Genomic DNA, 23695 nt, shown 5'->3' with positions numbered 1-23695 from the left:
CAGAGTCCAGCAGATCCTGCCAGCTTTGTGTTATCTGGAACAATGTGGGCCCAAGAACACCTGCAATGCCAAGGATCTGAGTCCTGCTGTGTTTCAAGTGAACAGGTTTCAACTGTTCACAAGAACCACATATTTTAGGAGAGCCCTCTGCTCAAATCAAAGTTCTCTGGAGTGGGGAATGTGGGCAGCTGATGGCATCACACATAAAATGCTAATTTTCTACTACTCCACAGACTATGTTTTCATTAGGGTCTTAGCTGAAGACAGCTAATGAAGTGGTTTTGTTCTGGTCAGTTTGGTGATTTCAGATGAGTTTGGAGAAGGTACAGAAAAACCTTCACAACCAGAAGCATGGGATTAACTGAACAAGCTGACATATGGCTCGTGCAGAACAGATTTAACAGACTTCCAGAGCTGGAACTGCCTTTTCATTTCAGACTTAGTTCTTCAGAAAACCCTCAGGGAAGCCTGAATGCTGCCCACACCCACTGCCTTTTATGCCAAACAACTCCTTAAGACTGTGCTGAGGTACCACTTACCTGACAACCTTTATGGGCAGTAATTAAAACCCACAATTTTTACTTTACTGTCAGGATGGAGTTTATATGCTGCTTCACTGCTGCTCATCTGAATCCCCTGCTGAACACATGGGCTTTTGTGTAAGAACAGAAATATTACTTTTTCTTCTACTACTTAAGCCTGTTACTCTGTGTAGCAGTTGTAAATAGTGCTGACCTGATTACAGCCTTATTCTCATGTAATAATAATCATCCCACAGACTAGTACAGAAGTTCCCCACCATCTTATCTGTATTACTGGATTCAGGATTATGGTCAGCTATGTTTAAGCAGTTTCTAGGGCACTGACCAGCCTGGATCTAAATAGATTTTATTTTTAATGCAACAAAATAATGCAGAGGTAAAATAAACCTCTGCATGATGAAATTAGCTGTTACACTGCAGACAACCTACAGAAGTAAGCAATTACCTGACTCGCTAATAACCTGTGAGAAACAAACTCTGAATGTATGTTGTTTCTTAGCTACTGTTCCAGAGAGCAGCTCAATCTGTTAACTGAGTGCAGTAAATTAAATTAAATTTCCAACAAGCCTGAGAAAAATGTATTGAAAGCACTCTGCTTGATTGCACACATTGGTCTGAAGGAACAGACGTATTGATCTGGTCAACTTCAAGCTTGTTCACTTCACCCAATTTAATTTGAGAAGGGCAATAACTAAATTTTAGTTGGATCTCCTTTCCCACTCTCCAGGGAAATAATTTGAAGTGACTTTTGAGTTCAGGTGGCACATAGAAAATATTTCATAGGTCAAAGAAAACATTTTTTTGTTGCCACTATGGACATGAAGCTACATTAAAAATGCAAATATGGTCTCCAGTGCAACAATTACATAGTATGCAGACAGGGTCATATGTCACAAATTAACTTCTCTGGTGGGGGTAATAAATCAGTTGTTCTGCATAATAAGGATGATATTAGTTAGCAGATTTCAGTAAAGTCCTCTGTAGTTACAAACAACTGAAACAAGCTGATGACCTTAATTCTGCTTCCATCAGAGATACTTCCATAATAGTGAACTGGAACTGCTGGTAGCCAGACAAAACATGGCAGAATTGTGAAAAGATGCTAAGGCTGGCTCTAGAATTAATGCAGCTGTGTTAGCTTGGCTTTTTCTGCTTTCCTCTGGATACAATCCTGATGTAATGATCCTGGTTTTAACAGGTATCCGTGCATAGCCATGCATTTCATTATACAAAGATAACTTTAATATTTTAAAGTTCCATTTAGAAAGTAGCACTCCCTACTGTTTCTTCAGAACCACAATCTTCCTGTGTCTTGGACACCACACAGTCCGGCTTCTGGCCTCATACAGCCACACGTGTTTTGTGTTATTCTGTTCTTGCTCCAGTTTTGTCCCTGAGTTTAGAGAGCTGTTGCTCCCATTTTTATTTTCTTTCTTTAGCATTTGTAAAGAGAAAATAAATTAAGAATTTGTTTTACCATGCTGAACAGGACAAGTCCCTACTCTACAGACAACAATAATTTCTTTGACCATTGTCTACATAATTTTTTGCCAATTTAAACTGCACTTTTAAGAGATAAAAATGACATATAACATTCCAGATCAGATCTCACCACTTTTTATACAGTTTTTCCAAGTCCTACTGAAAATAACTTCTCTGGTACCTCATAGGACTCAATTTGCTACTATGGCTCAGCCATGCTGATCCCTGAGAGTACAACACCAATTCCTTCCCCTTTTCTGTTTCTCAACTGAGGAGCTCCTAGATGTCAGCATTAATTCTTGTTACCATTCTTTTAAGCCCTTTAACTTGCATGCTGTACTTCTCAAAACAGGAATCTTTTTGTGTACTCAAGGCCACCTATCTTTCTCTTGTTTGACATCTCAGTATTGATCTGTGTCAGCTGGAGTATCAATAATTGCATTTGTGTAAGCAAATTTCTCAAGCACATACTTCAACTCTTGCCTGTTTGTGCTGATGTCCACCTCCTCAGTTTGGCAAGAACCCAGCCAGTCCATAAATGTGACTTCTGTAGCTCAAGGGCTCCAGTAAAAAAAAAATTGTCATTATCAGTTCAAAAATTTCAGGACTGAAAACAACCCATGGTATATAATAAGACAAAAATTTACAATGGAAAAGTTGAAGTGATCTTGCTTTATAGGATTCAAGATTACTATTCTTGCCTCATCACACCTGCCTTTTTAGCGTTAGGAGAGGACAGGGAGTTTTGAAAAGGTAATTTGAGTCTTCATACCTCAAGACTGCAAATCTCACACGATGTAGCTCATGCTATAATGGCACAGCCACTGCAGAGCAATGTTAGTTTAGAACAGCAAAAAAAGCTAATCTGGTGGCAACAGGTAAAGAGTAATACTTGCAATAGTTTACCATGATATGGTGGTCTGAATTGTCACTTAGACTGAACACAAACTTGAAACTGCCTGTTTTAAAAATAAAAAAACTTCTATCTAAACAAAACTGTGCAAATTTACCAGGTACAAAGTTAACAAATTTTAAAAGTAACTGAGATTGAGGTCACATTCTCTTGGATCTTTCATATTTTTTGTGAAGAATCTTCCCCCCCCTTTTTTTTCCCTCACTTTGGATGCCACACAAAGCACAAAGCCTTTATCTGACCTTAAAGCATCATAAAATGTAGACAGGGAAGCAGGACATGGCTGGAACTACTCATTGTTCAGTATGAGAATTACTGCCCACTGACACGAGTCCTGCTCTTTGTCTTTCTCCTAATCACAAATTGAATTCCCATCAAAAACAAAGAAATATTTGTTGTTTACAGGAAAAAATAGCCTCACAGGAAAATTCACTAGATGAACATCTGCTTTCTCTATATCAGAGTTACGTATGCTTCCTTTAAGATGATTATCAGTTTTTCTGATTTGTGAAATCAGGCTGTTTTTGCACGCTGGCCGTTTTTCACAAACTCTTTTTCAATTATGTTCAGTTCTGTCCTAGTTTTGTCATTTGTACAGCCAAGCTTTGAAAGCAAAAAGCCCTACAACGAGCACAGGAAGTGAGATTAAAGATAGGCCTGTTCTGGTGACAAAACCACACAGGCTGGAGGAAGAAGAAAGCGTCATCTGTTCAGCAGCCTTACCCTTCTACGCAGCCTGTCTCTCTCCTCACGGACAGCGTTCATGGTGGCCTTGGTCCTGTTGAGCTCCTCCTCTTTGCTGCACAACATGGCTGTGAGGCTCTCATTCTCTTCCCGCAGGCCAGCCAGCTCCTTCTCCCACCGAGACCTCTCCTCAGAAAGGTTTGGATAAAGATCACGTCCCAGCACTCCCTCAATCTCCTCCACAGTCTGCAAAAACAGCCATTAACAAACAGAAAGGGCCAAAGACAACTGAACAGGATTAATGGGCAGATTGAGTGTTAACAGGCAACTCTACACACTCATACATACACCCCCAGCCTCTCAACACCATTAGTTTGCTTCTTTTGTTTGCTAAGTAAAATCAAACCAAATTATTACTTATTTTCTTTGACAGTTTGACCATTTCATTAAAACATTTCATACTGACAAACACCAAAGCAGACAAATACATGCAAATAAAACATGTCACCTGTGAATGACAGCAATGCTGGTAATTTAATCTCAGAATATTTTAGAACAAATCAATAACTCCTTGTCATGGGTGAGTGCTGTACTTATTGTTTGCCTGCTGAGTAACAGGCAGAAATGAGTAGTCAGTGAATGTGCATGGCATGGGGCCTTATTTACTGCTAGACTAGTGCCACAAAAGGGCAATAAAAAGACTGGGAGAGGATTAAAAGAGGGTTCTTAGTTCCCATGTCCCTGAGTATGTTCTTTCCTTGAGGTGACAGCGAAATGAAAGGAAGAACTCCGGCCTTGACTAGTCTTACAGGGGATGTTAAAGCCTTTCCAGCATCTAAAAAAAGCTGAGTTTCTGTGGGACACAATGGTATCCAGCACTTCCTGTCCCACCTCTGTGCTCAGAGCTGTGTAGACACTGCTCAGTTCAAGGGACATTTCACGAACTTCCAGTGGGCAAAACTGAACCATGAGCACACACCAAAAGCAAGGGAACACTGCCATGACTGAACTGACTGTCAGGCCGGCCACTAACATGCTGAAACACAGCATAACAGTGTACGCTGTGCCTGAGCTCCATGTCTAAATACGGAAGATATCTGCAACCAGCAAAACCACTCCAAACGTTGTCCATAAGCTTTTAATCTCCCTGAAAACAATGTGCATTGCAATGATGGGAAGAAACATGGAAAATAAAAGAATATATGACATCACTGGTAATGCAGAAAGTTTCATTTAATTGGCTAATCCAAAAACAAGTTATAGCTAAAGCCTATACTTTTACATCTAATATGGAAGATAATTGATGCACCAAGGTTAACAATATTCTATTTAGCTGCTTAATTCAAAAGAACATTTATATCCTGATCTGTCCCTTCCAATTCAGCATATTCTAGGAATCTATGATTTTATATATTACTGAATATTTACCTCTTTGTTTACTTCCTTAAACTGGGAGGGACCAAAAGAGCCAACTAGACTACAGCTGAAAATAATAAGCCTACCTGGAGACACTTTTTTTTCCCTGCAATAAATCTTACCAGTGTTTTCAGCATTGTCTGACTTTGAGGTATCAATGAAATTTCATTATTTCTTCAGTTTATCCTTTTGAATTGTATTTCATGTCTCTCTTACATAAAAGTGCAATACATTTTAGAGCCACAATTATGAAACTCTATTGACAGAGTATCAGAGTATCTACACTGTAATTCTGCTTACAGGAAATTGAAATTACTTTTCTGAAAAAGGAAAGGCTTGCAACATCCCTGTGAGGTGAAAGAAGCTGCAAGTCTCCCTTGTATTACCTTTACTTGGACCCATAGGTCTCAAATTATAACCAGGTAAATTATTTCAACACAGCATGAGGATGAGTTCAAGATCTGAATAAGCACAGGGTGGTTAATCTCACAATGTGAAGAGAAGCCTGTAATGGCAGGAGCATCCTCTTTTGATGATGCCAGCTTTATTTAAACAGTGCCTCTTTGTTGCGGTTTTGTCCTTTCCCTTCTTACCCCACACCACCCTCGCAGTTTCCCTGCTGTTTTCTCATCTCTCTAATGTGTAGTTCTGCTGCTGACTCCTTCCTCTCCATTCCCCATGCTCCAGTGCTGCTATTTTCCCAAGCCCTCCCCTTCCTAGACCACTACATCTTTCTGGTGTCCAATATGCTACCAACTGTCCTCCATGGAAAATAAAACATAAACACTCCACACAGATATAGCTATGTAAAATAATGCGGATTAGCTTTCTTCAAAGCAGCATTACAGAGCAGTTTTATCTGGTGTGTTGCTGCACAGCAGACAATTCAGGTATAATTTCATGGAGTATGGGATTGAATTACAATGTCATGTTCTGAGCACAGGGCAGCAGGATGTCATATCATGGTAATTCCAGTCTTGTTGCTGCCACTGCCATCAGTGCTCTCTGCCTTATTTTCTTTACAAGAAGTGTTGTGTTACAGATGAGATATCAGATTAAATCAGCAAGCATCAGGTTTAAAAGACATTAAAGCAGTACTTCTTCCCATGGTGTAACTCAATGGCAGAATTTATTCCTAACACAATTTATGGAGGCCAAGAATTTAGACAGGTCCAAAAACACAGTAGATAGATAGAAAGAAAGAAGAAAATTTCATCCATTACAATTAAACACAAAGACATCATCTTTGGTTCAAGTTCCTACAGACCCACTTTGCTGGAAGCATCTCTGAAGGAAGGAGAACAACATTCTATGCATGTAATTTTTAACGTCTTTCCATTAGCATCTGCCACTAAGTAGTCCATATGGACTTTTGGTCCAACATAGTACAGCTGTTCTCACATTCTAAATGTTTCATCCTTGGAAATATTTACAGCTTTTTCAATCAGCAAAATTTTAGTGGTTAGGTATCTGTTACTGATGTGAACTCCAAAATAAACAAAGTATTAACCAGACTATTCTGTGGAAATTTTCTTAAATTCTTTTCTTAAAGTATGCTTTTGTAACTGATAAGTGAGTAAGACAATCTGATAAATTTAATTTCAAGGTCTTTTCAGTTTCTGTGGGGCAGAAACAATTGAGACAGCTAGGGTGACATAGTTTGCATAAAAGAAGCAAAAAGTAATTCAGCATCAACTGCAATAAAAGGAACCCAGTGAAATTTAACCACCAGAGCTAAAGGATTTAAAACATTTATATGCATTAGTCTGTTGGTGAAGAAAAAAGCCAATAGCCAAGGCAAAAGGTAGTCAGAACACTTCAGGCTTCCATTCACAATTCCACTCACTTAAAAATTCTCTCAATTTTTTTCTCTGAGGAAACAGGAAAGCAGAAATGACCTGCAGCCAGGGGTGCAATGGTGGAAAGGGGCTTTTATGTGTGGGTTTTGCTTTGTTAAACACATCTCACTTCAGATACCTCTGTGGGCCTCACACAGGCTGATCTCTACCTATTTCCGAGAATCCACAGTCTTTCTTTTGGTAAATAGTGACCTCTGAAAACAGTTCATCCCAAAACTCCAAAAAGTACTTGGCAACATTCAAAGTACTGATCCTAATCCTCTGAGACACTCAAATAAACTGCCTTAATACTGATCCCAAGAGACCAGAAGTAAAACATACACACATTCTTCAAATTATTACTCAACATTAATTGCTTTATATTCTGTTATATTCCTCAGGCACCACCAGGGAGAGAAGGAACTTTTCCCAGCAGTACTACAAAGGGTTGTCAAAGCCATCTAGAATGGTCAGAGACTTCTTCACTGCAAGACCAAACTGTCAGTACAATTTTTCTTGTATAAATAAGTCACTGACACCTTTCCACCTGACACAAAAAGCTTGTTCATGTCTTCCCTGTGCACAGGAAGATTCTCTGTGGCTCTCTTGCTTTCAGGTTCTGAACTGCAGTGCCTTTTGTTACATGTGCCAGCAAACATCCATGTCCTTGTTTGGTTACATTCACAACATACAGCTATCACTTGACTTATCTGTTCCTGAGACTGATTTACCTCATTTGAACTAATGCACAACCAATGCCCAGTGTTAAATTACCTTTTGCTGCGCTCTGGGGAATGGTGTTCCCCAATTTAGTGTTCCCAGTGAAACAACTCCAAACTATAGCCCTGTTCACCCATTTCCCAGACTCCAGTGGAGGGACAGAAAGGGACATCAGAGGCACAAAAGGCAAAGATCAAGGGTTGAGATAAGAACTATTTACTGGAAACAGCAATGAGGTAAGAAAATTAACAGTAAGAGCAAATATACTGATAAGGGACTGTACAAGAAATGGGCAGTTTGCACATGAACTCTCACCCTCAAGAATACATGACCAGGAAGAGACCCCTTTCCTCTTTTTCCTGGAAAATGAAGGATATAGGATAACATGGCCATGCCCCCTCCTGGCTACTGCAAAAATTAGCCCAGTACTGTCTGGAATCAGCACAGCTTTATATTTTAAGGCAGCCAATCACAACTTAACCAACCACAAAATACACAGTGTGTTTTCAGTCACTGGTCAATGATTACCTGTAGGACCTTGGGCAGGTGACAGCTTGTTTGCTGAATAAGCAAAATTGCTTAAGAAAGTAAATTAACTGTTGAGTATCCTCATTTCTCTTATCTTTGAAATGAGCATAGGACAAATACATTTCTGATTTGAGGTCCAAAGTAGCTCCTCCTGGACCTTGGGAGGCGTAGAACAGGTGTGCTACTACTTACAAACTCACACGGTGAACTCGAGTTGACTCCTGTGAAGTACTTTTTAACATCTTTGGAAGCAAAGTGTGATTATGATTATTACAACAGTGATCAGATGTCTCAGGCAATGAACATGCTGCATTTTAGAGCCTAATGTTACCATTACCTTAATAGCTAAATCACAATGTTCACTGGCAGTAGTGAGTTGTTCAATGTGCCTGTCCACTTCTGCCACCGATAAACTGCAGCTGCTTTTCTTCCTCCCACAGACAACATTTTCCAGACCTGTCAGCACTCTCTGCAGTTCTGAATTCAAGTCACTACAGTTATCTAAAAGAAAGCAAGACAAAACAAAACAAACATCACAACAATTAGTGACTCAGTGAAAAAACAAACTCTTAATCAGGAAGTGTCTGCTGCAGAACAGCCAGGACTGATACTGTTCAGAGAATGTCCTTGCACTCTGCCACTTTTTCCTCGACAACTGATAGGCTTAAATACCATAATCACATCAACTGAAATCATGAGCTACCTCTCATCTGACAAACAACATGTGACTGCTTCACCCCACAGATTATCTGAAGTGTCCATTCTTTCTTCAAATCTCCCTCTTTTCTGAAGAACATTTCAAGATATTACATGCTTATGTTCTGTGACATTTTTTTTCAGTTGTTTTTTTGGCCATTCAAGGTCTATTATCCTGATTTTATTGAAGTCATACGTTCATCTCTGTAAACACAAGATTCTTCTGTCTGGTACATTCAGGGATGTTATGACTTGATGTTTTTCAGAGGAATTTTTGTGGTTGTACTTAGGTATTGCCTGATTTTAAAAAATCCTAGTGTTTACAGAAATGATCCCTACCAACCATCTTAGAGCCTATGTTTTATTTTAACAGCTACGCCTTCAAATAAAACAGCTGAATATTCATGGATTATAACACCACAGTTTATGTTTCATACTACAACCATATTACCACCTTATACAACAATGCTATTTTAAAGTATCACAGAGAATTACTTCCTTTCCTGACTTCAGGCAAATCTCTTCTAGTGCCCACTGCCGTAGAATCCTCCACTTGTATGTGAAAACAAGTGGGTCTTTGTACCTTGCTAGCTCACTCCATAAATTATTTTTGTTTCTCTTAGGTTCACCTCTGGCGATGGACAGTGGCAGATCCTAAGGTAGACCTGTGGCAGAATTCACCCTTGTGCTGTCTCCTGGATGTACCTGGATGTACCAGTCAGTGTTTCTGGCTGGCTAGATCAGAGTCTGCAGTAGCTACCCACAGCACAGCACAAAAAGGGGGGCATTATGAGGCAGCAGCACACCTGCAGTTCCCCCATCCCACTAAAAACAGCAGCAGGCATTCTTGGTGGAGGCTGTGCTTCCTGTACTGCTGCTGCAAGCACTTCACATGGTTAGACCTTCGTGGTAGTCTCATAGCTGTGGATCTTGCAGGGCACTAAAGCAGTGTGGCATTGAACTGGGTCTCCAAACTTTAACAGACATGAGTCACCAGATTATTGCAGACTGTCTTGAAACCTCCCTGTGCAAGGGAGGATTGAGAGCTGCTGGATGTAGGAATAGGAGGAACAGAAAGTAAAAAACTGCAAACTCATTATCATTAACCTAACTACACAGCCTAACACTCATAAATACAAACCTACTCCTGACCAAAAAGAAGAGTTTAGAATGATGTTATAGCACTGCATGAAAAATTTGAATGCGCAACATATACAAGTTTTTTCTGGGAAGTCATTCACTAATTCCTAATTAGCAATCACCCATGTGTTATAGTAATACCAAAAAAGCCCTTCATAATACCATCACTCATTCACAATCAGGATATAGCAAGCAGGATGCTTACTTGTAAAAACCTTGTGTTTTGTTTGCTTGAATTTGCTTTTTTCCATAACATCTTCTGTAATAAACATCTTGTACATTTAAACAACCATCACAAGACCTTGTCTGCTGGGATTTGTTCTGATGGTGACACTTCCTCCATAAAATAAGTATTTTACAGTGTGAGAACCCCATTTCTGACAGAAAACCAGCACAGCCAAATCACAAGCTCTGCAAGACATACTGGAGAGCATTCACAGTTCTACCTCTAGGTGTTTTATTGCCTGTAGAACAGAGCAGCAGATCCACATGCCCCAGAGTGTCATGAGGTACTACTGGTTTTACTAAGTCACTGATTAGGGCAGTCGCTCCATCAGGGCAGTAAGCAAGTCATGCACATGGGTTAGAGCATGATTATTTATCCTTATATATGTACATCTAGGATTTAAATCATACATATTCCTGTATCTATATGTGTGTGTGCGATTTATTTTCACAGGATTATGAAAACAACATCCAAAAAAGACACAGTCTATGGATAGAAGGAAAATATGGAAGAAATGCTGGAATCCCTAGATGTCGGATCTCAAGATTTCAGTCCTGAGATGCTGAGCCACCGAGACCAGCTTGGGGGTCTCGGGAGTCCTGGAATGTTGCCAGAAGTGTCTGGTGGCTGGACTTTGGTCCTGCACAGGAGACGACAAGGATGAGGGCTTCACCGGGTGAATGGTGAAGGGATTAGTTAATTAGAGAGTGAGACACAGGGTTTAGGATTTATGTACAGGGGGGTTTAGAGGAGTAAGATGGAGGAATTGGGGTGTGTCCTGTCCTTCTTCTTCTTCCTCTTCTCCTCCATCTTCTTTGGCCACGGTGGCACCTTTGGATTGGTTATGGCTGAGAGTACACCGAGTTATAAGAATAGATGGTATTGGGGAAAAATGATAAATATTGTATACGTAACAAAGGGTATAAAGATACGTGGCTGCCCGGGAGGGCAGAGACAGTGTGCCCATGGCTGACTGCTGAGCGGATCTTTGTTCGGCTGAAAGAACATCTTTTAGATAAACAATTAATAAACATAAAACTGAAAGAAGAACTGAAGCCTCTTCTCGTCCTTCGATACGCGGGCTGCCCCAAGGCCACCCCAGGCCTTTTCAGGCCCCTCAAACAGCCGAGATAAACCGGACACCTAGACATAACATTCTTACTTTGTCCATTGTTGTCTGTGAGCCTACCCTTCAGGGAAAGGCAGCACCCAAGATTTGCAGATGCTTGTGGTCGAAGGAATGATGAAAGTCACAGGGTCCACAAAAACTCACAAATACACACCTGGCATGAAAACTAACCTGGGTCAGGTTAGGCCCTGACCTATTATACAAGCACATGGCAGTGGTTTTTGGATGATGTGGGAAAGGGAAGAGAGAGAAAGAGCAGGTGGTAAGAGAAGAAGAGAAGGAGCAAGAAGGAGAGAGTAGGAGAGAGGAGAGAGAAGGAGAGAGAAGGAGAGAGAAGGAGGGAGAAGGAGGGAGAAGGAGGGAGAAGAAGGGAGAAGAAGGGAGAAGAAAGGAGAAGAAGGGAGAAGAAGGGAGAAGAAGGGAGAAGAAGGGAGAAGAAGGGAGAAGAAGGGAGAAGAAGGGAGAAGAAAAAAGAGAAGATCACCAGTCTTGGCTCTGGCATGATTCAGTCATTCAGAGTGCTGGGTTGCACATGTAAAGCAAGCACCCTGGACTTTGTGGACCTGCTTATAGGTAAGTTTTTCCTGGTCTGGAGATAAGGTTCTCCCTTTCTATGCAAATTAGTTATCATGGGCAATCTCTTCTTTCAAACCTTTCTAGAAATGGCTGGGAGGGCTTCTGGGGTCTTAAGTGACCTGGATTCCCCTCTACAGCACATGCCCCCTTCTCAGCTGCATCCCTGCGCTTGCTGTGTGCTTTGTTGTGCTCATGTCCTGGAGCTGAAGAAGGACATTTGTCTCTAAAGAGTGGCGCCTGTACCTCCACACGGCTCCCTTCTCCAGCCACATCCTGTTCCTTCCCAGAGTGTATTATTACCAACAATCCTTGGCTGGCTCCAGAGCTACCTGTCTGTTGATTTTTGAGACAGAAACATCATCCGCATTATATTCTAGGTATCTACATTGTACGTCATTCTACTGCCATGTTTTTCATTGTTATAACAAACTTATACAACTTGCTGTTTATATTCACAAAGCCTGGTTCAGCTTCACTTCATGAAGACACAATAAACCCTGAAAAGTGATTAAGCTTCTTTTTTTTTCCTTGGTAAGAAGAAAATTAAGGCTGAAAAAACCCTCAGAATTTGTTCAAATAGGAACTTAACAGTAAGCACTAGCTTTTCAAAGTAAAACATTAACTTTTTTATAACTTTAAAAACCTCTATTAAATATTTTTAATTCCTAGATCAGACACTTCACAGTCACATTATTATTAATACTGTTGTATCAATGCTTGTAGAAGTTGTAGATGTGAAAATACAAATATGCTGTTGCAGGTCTTGCACATGTAAACAATATAGTACAGGAAACAGGAACAGAATACTGAAGAGAATTCTGGAAATCTGTCATAGTGAGGATTACACCAGAATTCTGCTAGAAAGTCTGCTTCTGGGGAAACTGAGGCTCAGGGGGGACCTTACTGCTCTCTGCAACTGAGAGGAGGGTGCAGTCAGGTGAGAGTCAGACTCTTTTCCCAGGTAACAAGTGACCAGACGAGAGCAAACAGCCTCAAGCTGCACCAGGGGAGGTTTAGACTGGATATCAGGAAAAACGTGTTCATGGACAGGGTTGTGAAGTGTTGGAATAGACTGCCTAGGGGGTGCGTGGAGTCACCATGCCTGAAAGTGCTCAAAAACTATGTGGGTATGGCACTTGAGGACTATAAATTTAATGGTGAACATGGTGGTGATGCTGGGTTGATAGTTAAGACTCAATGATGTCACAGATTTTTTCAAAATGCAATGATACTAAAATTCTACAATCAAGGCACAAAGATTACTTTGCATCTAAGTTCACAGTCATGTAGAGGCTCAGCATCAATTGTGATTAACACATCCTACATTAATTCATTTCCTCATCAAATGCTTGCATTTGCATTTCAAAAGCTATGATACCTTTTTGCTGTGGGAAGTCATCACTTCTGCAAAGAACACAACTCACCCACATCTGCAGTGACCATGGTGGACTGGTTCTCTGGCACTGAGACAGAGTTCTGGTCCATGCTGCGTGAGTCTTCATTAACCTCCTGCTGGCTCTGGCTCAGCTCTGACCGCAGCTCTGAGTACTCATCCTCCTCCCTGGCAGAGAGAGCAAAAGGAAAAATTAAATTCTCTGAGGAAAAGTGCATCTTCGTGACAGTCATTTCAGACCCACAAGCTGAGCCACAGGATCCAATTCCCACAAGTGTTTTGCCCAGTCAGTAGAGATGACTTTAAACTCTTCACTGCAAAGCCACTGTGCCATGCTTGCAATACCCACTTGCAGCAGCTGGTGCCTGGTTTCCATTTCTCTATTCCTAACTTAATTATTTCTCCCGGCCACTGGAAAAAAAAGCAATGGGTGGAACTGAGTGCTACGAAGGATGTGCGCAAGGACAAAGACTGCTCTGAAGTAACTCCCCAGCTGATAATTTACACAAACCAGCACAAGTGGCCTTGATCCCAAAGTGGATTAGAAGTAGCTGGTTTTGGTCTCTTTCTCAGTCCAACGATGTCACCACCTCATGTGCAAAGTAATCATGCACATGCAGGTACCTGCACATGTGAATCAAAATGCTTTTGGAGACAGGTTGCTTTTTTATTTTCTCTTCCCAAAAGAGAGGGCAACAGATAAGTGAGCACTGCATTGAACTGCTGGAAAAAAAAAAAGACTCAATTACCTAGTTTATCTGTCAAGCTGGTTCAACTAAAATAATTGAGGACACAAAATACTTTAGCTGAAGCTAATGAGCTTAAAAAATTAGGGCTTTTCTCTCCCATCTCCACACAAAGAGTTCAAAGCACTGGGAAAGAAGATAAGTAAATGAATAATAGCTTTGCTTGAGAACACTTGTAAACATTTTTTCTTTTGATCCATTTGCTGATTTGACTCAGATTTATTATTTTTTAAACTTTCATAGCAACTGTTTTCACATTAAAGTATCTGTTTTAAACATTGGAAAAACACCAGTTTATCCAGGTGCAGGGCCCCCTCTGATAGAAAAGAAACAGCCATCATTTTATTGCACACTAAATCATGCGCAGAGATTAATTTTGCTGCAGATTCAGCAGAAAAGTGTGAGAATAGAACCGTCTGGCTTTGGAAACAATGAGAAACAGCAAAGACCTATCTGGGGATCTGCATCTGGGAGGGGTATCTCTAAAGTTAGGTCTGTTGTGTGTGTGCTACATGGTGATGAGTGTTTCTTGCAGGATTCAGCCTGGAGGTGTGTCTCGATTCAGGCAAAACAACAGACAAGATGGCCAATACATGCAGGTATCAATGACAGAAGTAAAGTCCGCTCTCAGAGCTGCAGAGGTGAGAACTTATGTACCTCAATAAAACCCAAAAAAGGACTTCTAGCTTGCTTGCCAAGCAGGGTTTCCCAAGGTAGTGAGTTGCAATTTCTACCATGTTCTTTTAGCCCTTACATTTGCTTCACGGCAAAGAAAGTGAGACTTTAGCAGAAGCACTTAGTGGCTACAATTACTAAACAAATTGCAGGTCAGCTGGTAAACACCGAGATTTACATCAAAGAATAGTCTTGGAAGTACCACGAAACACGTGTTTAAGAGAGTGATAGAACCTAGTCATGAATAGCAGGAGTTAAAACAGTGTAATGAAGACACATAAGCGTCATTTAATGTTCCATAAACCAGTTTGTTATTAGCCACATAAAAAGCCACTAGTAATTAGCTTTAGACAAAACAATTACCAAGCACTCAAACAGTTGTAATTTTTCCTCTGAAGGTAACTGATTTTGTTTCATTTTTCATGAAACAAATAGTCTTATATTTTTAAAACCCGAATTACCTCTCAAATGGATAAAAAGTTCTGGCCTTAAAGCAACTGCACACATAATAAAAATAATTTCTCACCACTCTTCTTTGGGATCTTGCACAGATTTTTTCTGTTTAAAATACAACACAGCCTCATCTAGCTAGTAATAGCACTGGGTTTTTCAGTTTAAGTGCCCCTCAGGATCTTGGGACAGTGAAAAGTACATCACGCAGCAGGACTCTCACCCTTCTGATGACTCAAGCCAGAAGTCAGTTTCTAAATGAACTAATGCTTTTAAAAGCTGACCAGAAAGATCAGAAATCCATTTCTGATAATGTGGCAGCAAGGTCAATCACTGCTCCACCACCAGAGAACAGACTGAAAACAGACTGAGGGCAATATGGGGGAATTCAAGGGCAGTGATACATCACAAATATAAATTCTGCCATTAAAACTGATGCTGGCAGTAACACAAGATGCTGTTTGAGACTTTCTTTTCTCCAAAACAGAGGAAAGAGTCCTCCAGTGGCACTGGAAATGCAAGGTGCTCGACAGCTGACAAGGACCAGCCATTGGACTCCAGCCACACCACTGGAGGCATTACAATTTCCTTATTGCTGCCATCAGCAACAGCTTGGTTGTAAAAAGCAGGCATTTGTTCTGTTATGGGCCCTGATGGTCCCACTTGCTGGAATGTCATGGTAAGCTGGAGGCAATTAAGACCAGATCAAGCCATTCTAAACACAGAGGATGGGAGGATTAGAGAAAAAAGTCTGTGGTTTTCAGTTACTTCTGCACCAATTGCTTTCTTCACTACTAGGTGCAACCAAGGACCAGAGCGCTGCACAGACACTCAGAAAAACTTGTTCCAACAGTGAGCAAAACTGCACATTTTTCAGCATCCTTTCACACCACAGAACACTGGCAAGGTGCATGTTTTCTTCATAGAAGCAAACAGTCTACAGTTTGTACTACAGATACCAGCAGTTTTTGAACAATCATTTTACTTAAAAAAACTATTTTTAAAACCCTCTAAGACCCTCCAACAGAAAATACTACAGGTGTATGAGCACGAAGATTGACCAGTCCCTCTAAACTAGTTCATTTAGTCCCTCTGAACTAGTTCATTGTGAACAAATTGTGACACGCTTGAGACAGCACAGAAATTAATCGCTGAGGGCAGGTGGAGCTGGGCACTGTGCACTGAAGCCAACATTATTACACCCACATTGCCCTTTGAAATGGTTCCACCTAGCACATATTTAGAAGCCAGAATTAGACCTCCAGGTCACTGTGTAAATGTGACTGTAAGCGCTGTGTGCTATTTCTTGTGAAGCTGCAGTCTCTCTGCTACTGTTATAGATGGATAATGAGATGACTGGCTCTCACAATTAAGAAATTACTATTGTTTGAGTATTAAGAAAAGCTTTAGTGATGTATAGTTATGTTATTGTAGTTTAGATGTCCTCTGTTCTCCCCATAATTAGTTCCCTTTTCTCCTCCTGTATTGTTGCCATCAGACAGCCTGGGTCGTTTAGGATAGGTAAAAACAAGGCGTGCACATGTATCCCTCGCATGGGACAGCTGGGAATGGAAAAGCTTGGTGATGAGTGGCTGCGGGATGGCAACATCTGATCTCCAACGAAGTTACAAGCAAGCACTCTCCACCGATAAATGGCAAAGAAGAGCTGACTGACAGACTTTGGGAGGGGCCAGGGCTGGCTGATGCGACCCCCCAGGATTTAAAAGACTGAGCATCCATCTTGAAGATGAACTGGCCACATGGTATCCACCAGGGCAGCTCCCAGCGCTGTGAATTTTTCCTTATGTAGTCTTCAGCTGTATTTTTTTTCAAGGTTAAATAAACCTTTTTAAATTTTCAAAGTGAGCAGTTGTTTCTCACACTACCCCTCTTTTCCATTAACTTCCAACACTTTCTAAATTATCTCAGAATAAAAATTGTAAGTCTGAACAAATTATTTTACACCAATAATAAGCTTCTTGACAACTATTTCAAGTAATTCTTAGCAGGCACCAACATTGAACAGAGTATATTTCTGTCTGGTATTGTTACACTTGCTCGCTATTTTTAGAGTTAGAGATGTACCCAAACAGCCACTGGTTTAGAACTAAAAGCAATTAGACATCTCTCTTTAACTTTTCTTGAACCTCAATTTGACATCTAAGAAAAACTATCAGTCACACACTGAAGTTACAGCTGATTTTGACAGCCAAAGAAATTATTAAGGAAAAAAAAGTCAAGTTTGAATGAATCTAAGGCTATATGAAAAACTTCTGAAGTCAGAAATTTTCACCTTAAATGTAGACATTATTACATTTTAGTACTCTACTGAATAATTTCTAAATCCTTTTCATCTTTCAGAGTAACTGGGTGCATCCTTTATGTCCAAGTATTTACAATATGACTCTGGGAAGATCCATTTGACTGGTTTTCCCATCTTCTAGGCTGTACACTTTGAGATAAAATTGCGTGCACCTTGTCAGAGGACAGAGATCATTGGCAACGGAGGCTCGTCTACTTGCACCTGAGTATCTGAGTGCTGGAACACACTTTTTTCACCTTAATACCTCTTTTTGGAAGGCGGATTCCAAACCAGCTAGGCTGTCTGGAGCATCAGCAGTCGGGAGATTATACAATTGCAGATGAATGCTGGCTTGCTCCCCCCAAGCACAGTGAACTCATTTTCCTCAAGGAATGCTGGAAGAATGCAGAGCAAGAGCTGCAGCTAGAAATTCATGAGGCCACACACATGGATCCAAGAAATGGCTAGCAAACCTAGAAAAATCCTCTAAACTTCTAAAAATATTCCTGTAAGATTACTGCCACTGGTATCAGCATATCAGACACGCCTGGGAAGCGACACATGCATTGACATGTGAGTTAAGCTTTCTCCCAGGAAAGCTGTGCCTGCCCCATTCCTGAAAGCATTCCTAGCCAAGCTAGATAGAGCCCTGAGCCACCTGGTTTTGTGGAAGGTGTCCCTGCCCATAGCAGAGGTTGGAACTAGATGGTCTTACAAGTCCTTCCTACCCAAACCACTCCATGATTCTAGAGCTGGCATTACTAAACTGCATGAGCAAAAGCCATTACACTTCTAAACTCTGACAGTGCAAAAGCAAAAAACCCCCAACACACACCAAAAAATAGAGACAAAAATTCTCAGAATGGAGAATAATAACTAGCTTATACAGCCTGCCAACACTCCTCCTCAAACTGCTGTAACACCTTATTCAGATTTAAACATGGTGTCTCCTTACTTTCTGTCTGACATTCTGAGGGCACTGCTCACATTCAAATAAATATAATACAATTTAAAGAGGATAGTCAAATACCCTCCATGAAGCACTGGTTTCTTCTAATTATTTCTAAAATATTTTTGTATTTAGGAACTATAAGGAATGTCACAGAGTAGAGGTACATGAAGGTACAGGTTAGTTTATTTTTACAATCTAAAACTGGTATGTGGAAAAGAAAGTCACTGTGTCAGCACTGGGGAAACATTAATCTGTTATGCAATTAATGTAAGTTCTGGTTCCAGAAAGACAGCCCAAATTTCATCACAGCACAAGTAAAGCTTCTCCTCAATACTACCTGCAGGTTTCAAAGAGACAAATCAAAACCAAAATCCTCCTGTTTTAGAGGAAAGTGTAACTGCTGAGGCCCCAGCAGCGCTGTGTTCCCAGAACATCTCCACTCCGGACTGTTCTGCTGCAGCTCCCGGAGTCAGCAGTCCCCAGAGCCAAGGGTGGAGCGCTGTTCCAGCAAGGACAGCAACTGCACCGCCCTTGCTCTGTGGGATGCACAGACAGCTCCTCAAGACTGACACGTGTGGATCTCAGAGTGGATTTACAGAAAGCCACACCAGGAGATACCAGCTTTCCTTCTTTCAGCTGGCTTAACAAACCCTGTGGAATCCCTTCAGTTTCCATTTTCAGAAGGAATATTTCTCCTCTGTTCCCTAGGCACCAAATTATTGGCCTGCCAAAGAAAATAAGCTATTTCCATCATTAAAGGAAATAAAAAGAGCCACTAACTTAACAAACATTTTTTGTTCTTACTAATAAAACCAAAACAAATAAAACCAGATGAGGCATTCCAGCTGTCTGAGCAAAACAAGCTCTCAGATAATTGAACTAAACTGGAGTGGCATGACAATGGTGTGGCACCTGTTGCAGTAGTATTGTTCTGATGCCTTTAAAGGCCAGAACTGCCCAAAAGGGACAGAAAACCTGCATTTTTCATGAAAGCAACATTTACATCCCATTAGGCTTGTTTCTTACACCTCATGTTCCTGTGCATGTCACAGCTGACTCATTTATGGACATGGTTAAACACTCAGAGGTATCCATCTGATTCCAGTACTTCATAATTTTACACTACCTGGCATTTACTTTGCCACAAGGATTCCAAACACACCATTTTTATGAATTCTATGTAATATTCTTCTTAAATGTCATAGAGTTTTTCTGTCACTCAAGAAGAAAAAACATCAGTGCAGTTCTCATGCTGTCTCAGATTTTGCTTTTCAACTAGTCTTTTTAAAAGACAAATGGAAAGTTTGTCTGCAGAGGTATCAAGCGTAAATGAAGAAGGGAGTCATGGGGATTTTTTTCAGAGAACTACTACCAGCAGAAAATACCTGAAAATTCTCACAGTGACCCTTGCTAGTTATGATCATCTCATAGGCAACAGTACTTATGTTCTTAAATAACACGAACATGTGATTCTAACACTGCTTTAGTAGTGGTAAATATGTATGTGATTGTATTTCCTCTTATTTATGGTACACTAAACATTTTTCTTTTTCCATTCTAATATATTAATGAAAGATTAGGTGAGTAATTCTAACAACATTGTCTTGCACTAGCAGAAGTATTCACAACAAAGAAATGAAGCAATTACCAAAAAGTAAGTGCAACTAATAGGTTAAGGAAAACTGAAAATTTGCTATATGGCCAGAGCACCACATCAACATTACCCACAAATGCATCAAATCTAACTTAATGGTCTCTAGAAAATCCACAGATTCTGGCATATCACTGCATCTTCACTATGTAAACTTTAGGAAGCTCCTTCTGCACTCTAGTCCAACTTTTCAACATTGAAAATAATATGTAAAAACATAAACTGTAAAAAGTGAGGAAAACTGTTTCCATGTAGTCAAATATAAAGTTTATTTTAACACAGTAACAACCTAGTGTAATACCCCAAGCTTTGCTGCTGCAGAACCAGGCAACAATATGACTTGTACCTTTGTGTTTTGTCAAAAAAGCCAGCACAAGAAGAGGCAAAACCTACTGATATCTATTTGAACCGTATCTTTCCCACAAATTATTTTGCTTAGGTAATCTACAGGAGGCTGCAAAATAAAGTTAAAAGCAGAGGTTCAAGTCGAGCACCTTCATCTTCCTTTACACACTGTTGCTATCACTTATATGGTACACTGGCACATTACAAAAAGGAATATTTAGATGTCATGGTGCATGTTTTGCAGTGCTTGTCAGGTTTTGGAATGTGTGGCTTTGCCAGAAAGAAGGCAGCACTTCTTGGGTGCTTGGGATGATACCCTGCAGAACACACACCTTAATTATGGGCAGCTATTCTGTACCCGTCATGACAAGCCTGAAAGTCGTCATGATATTAGAGCATAACTCACACCACATCTTGCACCAGTCTTGCCCTGACCCAGAATTCCCAGGAACCTGCAGTACCTTATGGTTGCTCCCTGCAGCCGATCGATTTTCTTGTTGAGCTCAGCAATGATGCTGTGCAGCTCTGTGATCCGCTCCTCGTAGCGCAGCGTCGTTCGCTCCTGCACGTCCTCGTGCTCTCTCATCAGGTGGGACTGCTCACACTGCAGCAGAGAAACAAGGAAACAGAAAGGGTGTTATGGACAGCTGCAGGGAGATTGGGCACAGGGCAGGAGTGCACTGCACTACAGTTTTCCTACTCATCAAACCAACAGTGCCTTAGCAAGAGAAAAGGACAGATATATGCAGGTAGGCAGTTACAGTATTTGAGGAACTGACAGACTGTGCAGTGTACTTACTTGTTTCTTTCCTAAAGAGAAGTTGCCATTTCTGTTTGGAAAAAACCCCACTATTTGCAACTCAAAATAGTCATAAATATATAATTTTTGAATCTTAGGATCTCCCCAATGTAGTCTGAAATAGAACAAATCTTACAGCAGAAACCACATTATTTTAAAGTAATCACACTTTGAGGTTATAACTTCGTCTCTAGTGTAAATACTTGATTTCATTAATGTTTATAGGTAACAGCATATTTTTAATATGTTCGTAATCTCCAATAAAACGCTCATGATTTGAACAATTAAAGAGCTACATGACTGCTTGTTTTTCATCCATATCACGAAATCCTCCTTTTTCCTTCCCATAGCATTTTAAATGTGGTCTCCCTGGCTTACTCTTCAGGCCAGCACATGCTCTATTTCAATTACAATAAACCATTATAAACCACTGCAATGACAAGCCAGTACTGCATGCTGATTGAACCTTTGCTTTCATTTCTAACATTTTGCTTCTGACCCCCTTCAGTCAAGCCTCCTAGCAATCACACAATGCCAAGTACTATGCTGTCAAAATAACCAAGAATCACAAGCTACTTAACAGTATAAAACCCACACTCCTTAATTGAAGAGCGGCAATGTAAAATCTTAGCATTTCTAAGGGCCAAAATTTATAGTAATATTGGAGGTCCTCCAAAACTGCTGAATCAAACAGGTTTTTTTTTCAAATCAAGTAAACACTCTATACAAGCAAACTCCCTAAACCCTTTGGACTACAAAAAGTAATGAAGGAGTAGATGCGCCAGAATTTTCACAATTTGCTCCCATATTTTTGGCCACTTATATTCACAGCTTGATAATATCATCTACATAAAAAGACTGCTTGAAAATTAAAATTTACAATAAGCTTCAATAACATTTTTATTTTTAATTTTAAATAAATTTATTCCACAGTTTTTAACTTCCATGAATATGCAAACTTAAAAGTAGCACAGACATCAGAGCACCCTTCCACAGACTACAACAAAATAGTTTCTACATTCAGCTGTGGTAAAAATCGCTTTCACCTACACTAAGGAAAACAGATCATATCATGACACTTCAAAGGAGAGGAAAGGAACACATTTCAGAAGACTGATAATGTTCACTTGGCTTATGAAACTTCATGTTGGCAACTGATAGGCTGTTCATGTACCTTATGATGACTCTTTACAGTAGGATCATTCTACAGCTTATTTCTCACATTTCCACATCTTAACATTGTATCTTTCTGAAGAACTACCACAGCTTTCAAAGTGCAGAAACAACAGAGAGAAAGTGTTTCATAAAAGCTTTAAAGTAGATTTAGGGGCAATAAAGAGTTGCTTCTTCAGCCTTTCTAAACCTGAATTTCCTCTGACACATATATTTGTCCACAAATGCTACCTCACCATTATCAAGATCAATCTATTATGTGCACTTGTGTTTTTTTTAGCTTTTAAACCAAAGGGATGTTTCAGATAGAGTGTATAATAATTGTTTCCAGATAATAAATAAAACCCCAATCACAACAATTTTTGTCTTTTTAAGCTATGTCTGAAAAGCAGAATTTGTTTCTATTGACTGAAGATATATGGACTTTTGCTAATGGGTTTCAGCCACATTACAACTTGATTTCTCTTTTCTCCAGCCAATTTTCAGTGACCATTTTTCAGGATAACATCATTCAGTGACAGATGTACTTTGTGAACAACTAGCAGTCTGGCAATATACAATAACAGCTTCACATGTGACTTTTTAAAAGAGCTCTTGAATTATCTTAGGTAAAAGCAACTGGAAAAGGCTGAAAGGAAACCTCTGCAAAAGACAAGCCATGATGCTGAGGACAGGTCTGTCTTTGAGGCAGGGAACAGAATTGCATCTCCTAAGTTCTTGTCAGCCATCAAGAAAAAATGGCAAAAGCATCCAAGCAATGGAAACATGGTTCAGTAAAAATCCCAAAATGCACCAGTAGAAAATTGTTCTGGCTATTCAAAAGTGCTCTTTATTATGGAATTGTCATCTGAAAACTTAAAAAGGAAAAGACAAATGCATGTTTTTCTACCCACTGCTGAAATTTTTTTGTGGGATACTACTGTGGTTGTTCACCACCATCCTTAGTTTCTTTATGCTTTGAGTCTCAAAACAGCAATCTGCCATCAGTCTCTATTTCTTTCCAAGGTGTACACATTCAGCTCCTAAGATTTATTTGCATGTCAGTCACACAGTACAAGGTAAATATAAATACCTATACCCTTAATAATAAATACCTTATACCCTTTTCCTCGTCTTTATTCCAGCCTCATACTTATAAACTCCAGTCTCAAAACCCTTAAGAGGTCTAATTCTCTGAGAAAGCAAACACAGGGATAACCAACTAAAAGATTGCAAAAGATGAGCAATTAATTGTTGGAGTCAGGAGAGAAGTTTCCAGTCCTCAATATAAGTTGAGAACTCTTGGTTGTTATTTGATACAGATTAAAAAGGTTATTTCA

General features: G+C 40.1%; 1 protein-coding gene across 4 annotated transcripts in view; it reads right to left on the bottom strand.

Moving 5' to 3' along the window:
- Nucleotides 1-23695, bottom strand: part of MCC (MCC regulator of WNT signaling pathway) — a 184000-nt gene that overhangs the window by 40576 nt on the left and 119729 nt on the right. For all 4 annotated transcript variants that reach the window (XM_005494560.4, XM_026797725.2, XM_074533460.1 and 1 more), the window contains 4 exons: nucleotides 20866-21008; nucleotides 13315-13451; nucleotides 8461-8624; nucleotides 3661-3867 (listed from right to left, as the gene is read on the bottom strand). In XM_005494560.4, the coding sequence (XP_005494617.2) occupies nucleotides 3661-3867; nucleotides 8461-8624; nucleotides 13315-13451; nucleotides 20866-21008 (651 nt within the window). The remainder of the gene's footprint in view (nucleotides 1-3660; nucleotides 3868-8460; nucleotides 8625-13314; nucleotides 13452-20865; nucleotides 21009-23695) is intronic.

This window comes from Zonotrichia albicollis, chromosome Z (assembly GCF_047830755.1).
Source record: "Zonotrichia albicollis isolate bZonAlb1 chromosome Z, bZonAlb1.hap1, whole genome shotgun sequence".
Classification (NCBI taxonomy): Eukaryota; Metazoa; Chordata; class Aves; order Passeriformes; family Passerellidae; genus Zonotrichia; species Zonotrichia albicollis.
The sequence above is the reverse complement of the archived record's forward strand: the minus strand, read 5'-3'. Positions and strand labels throughout refer to the sequence as shown.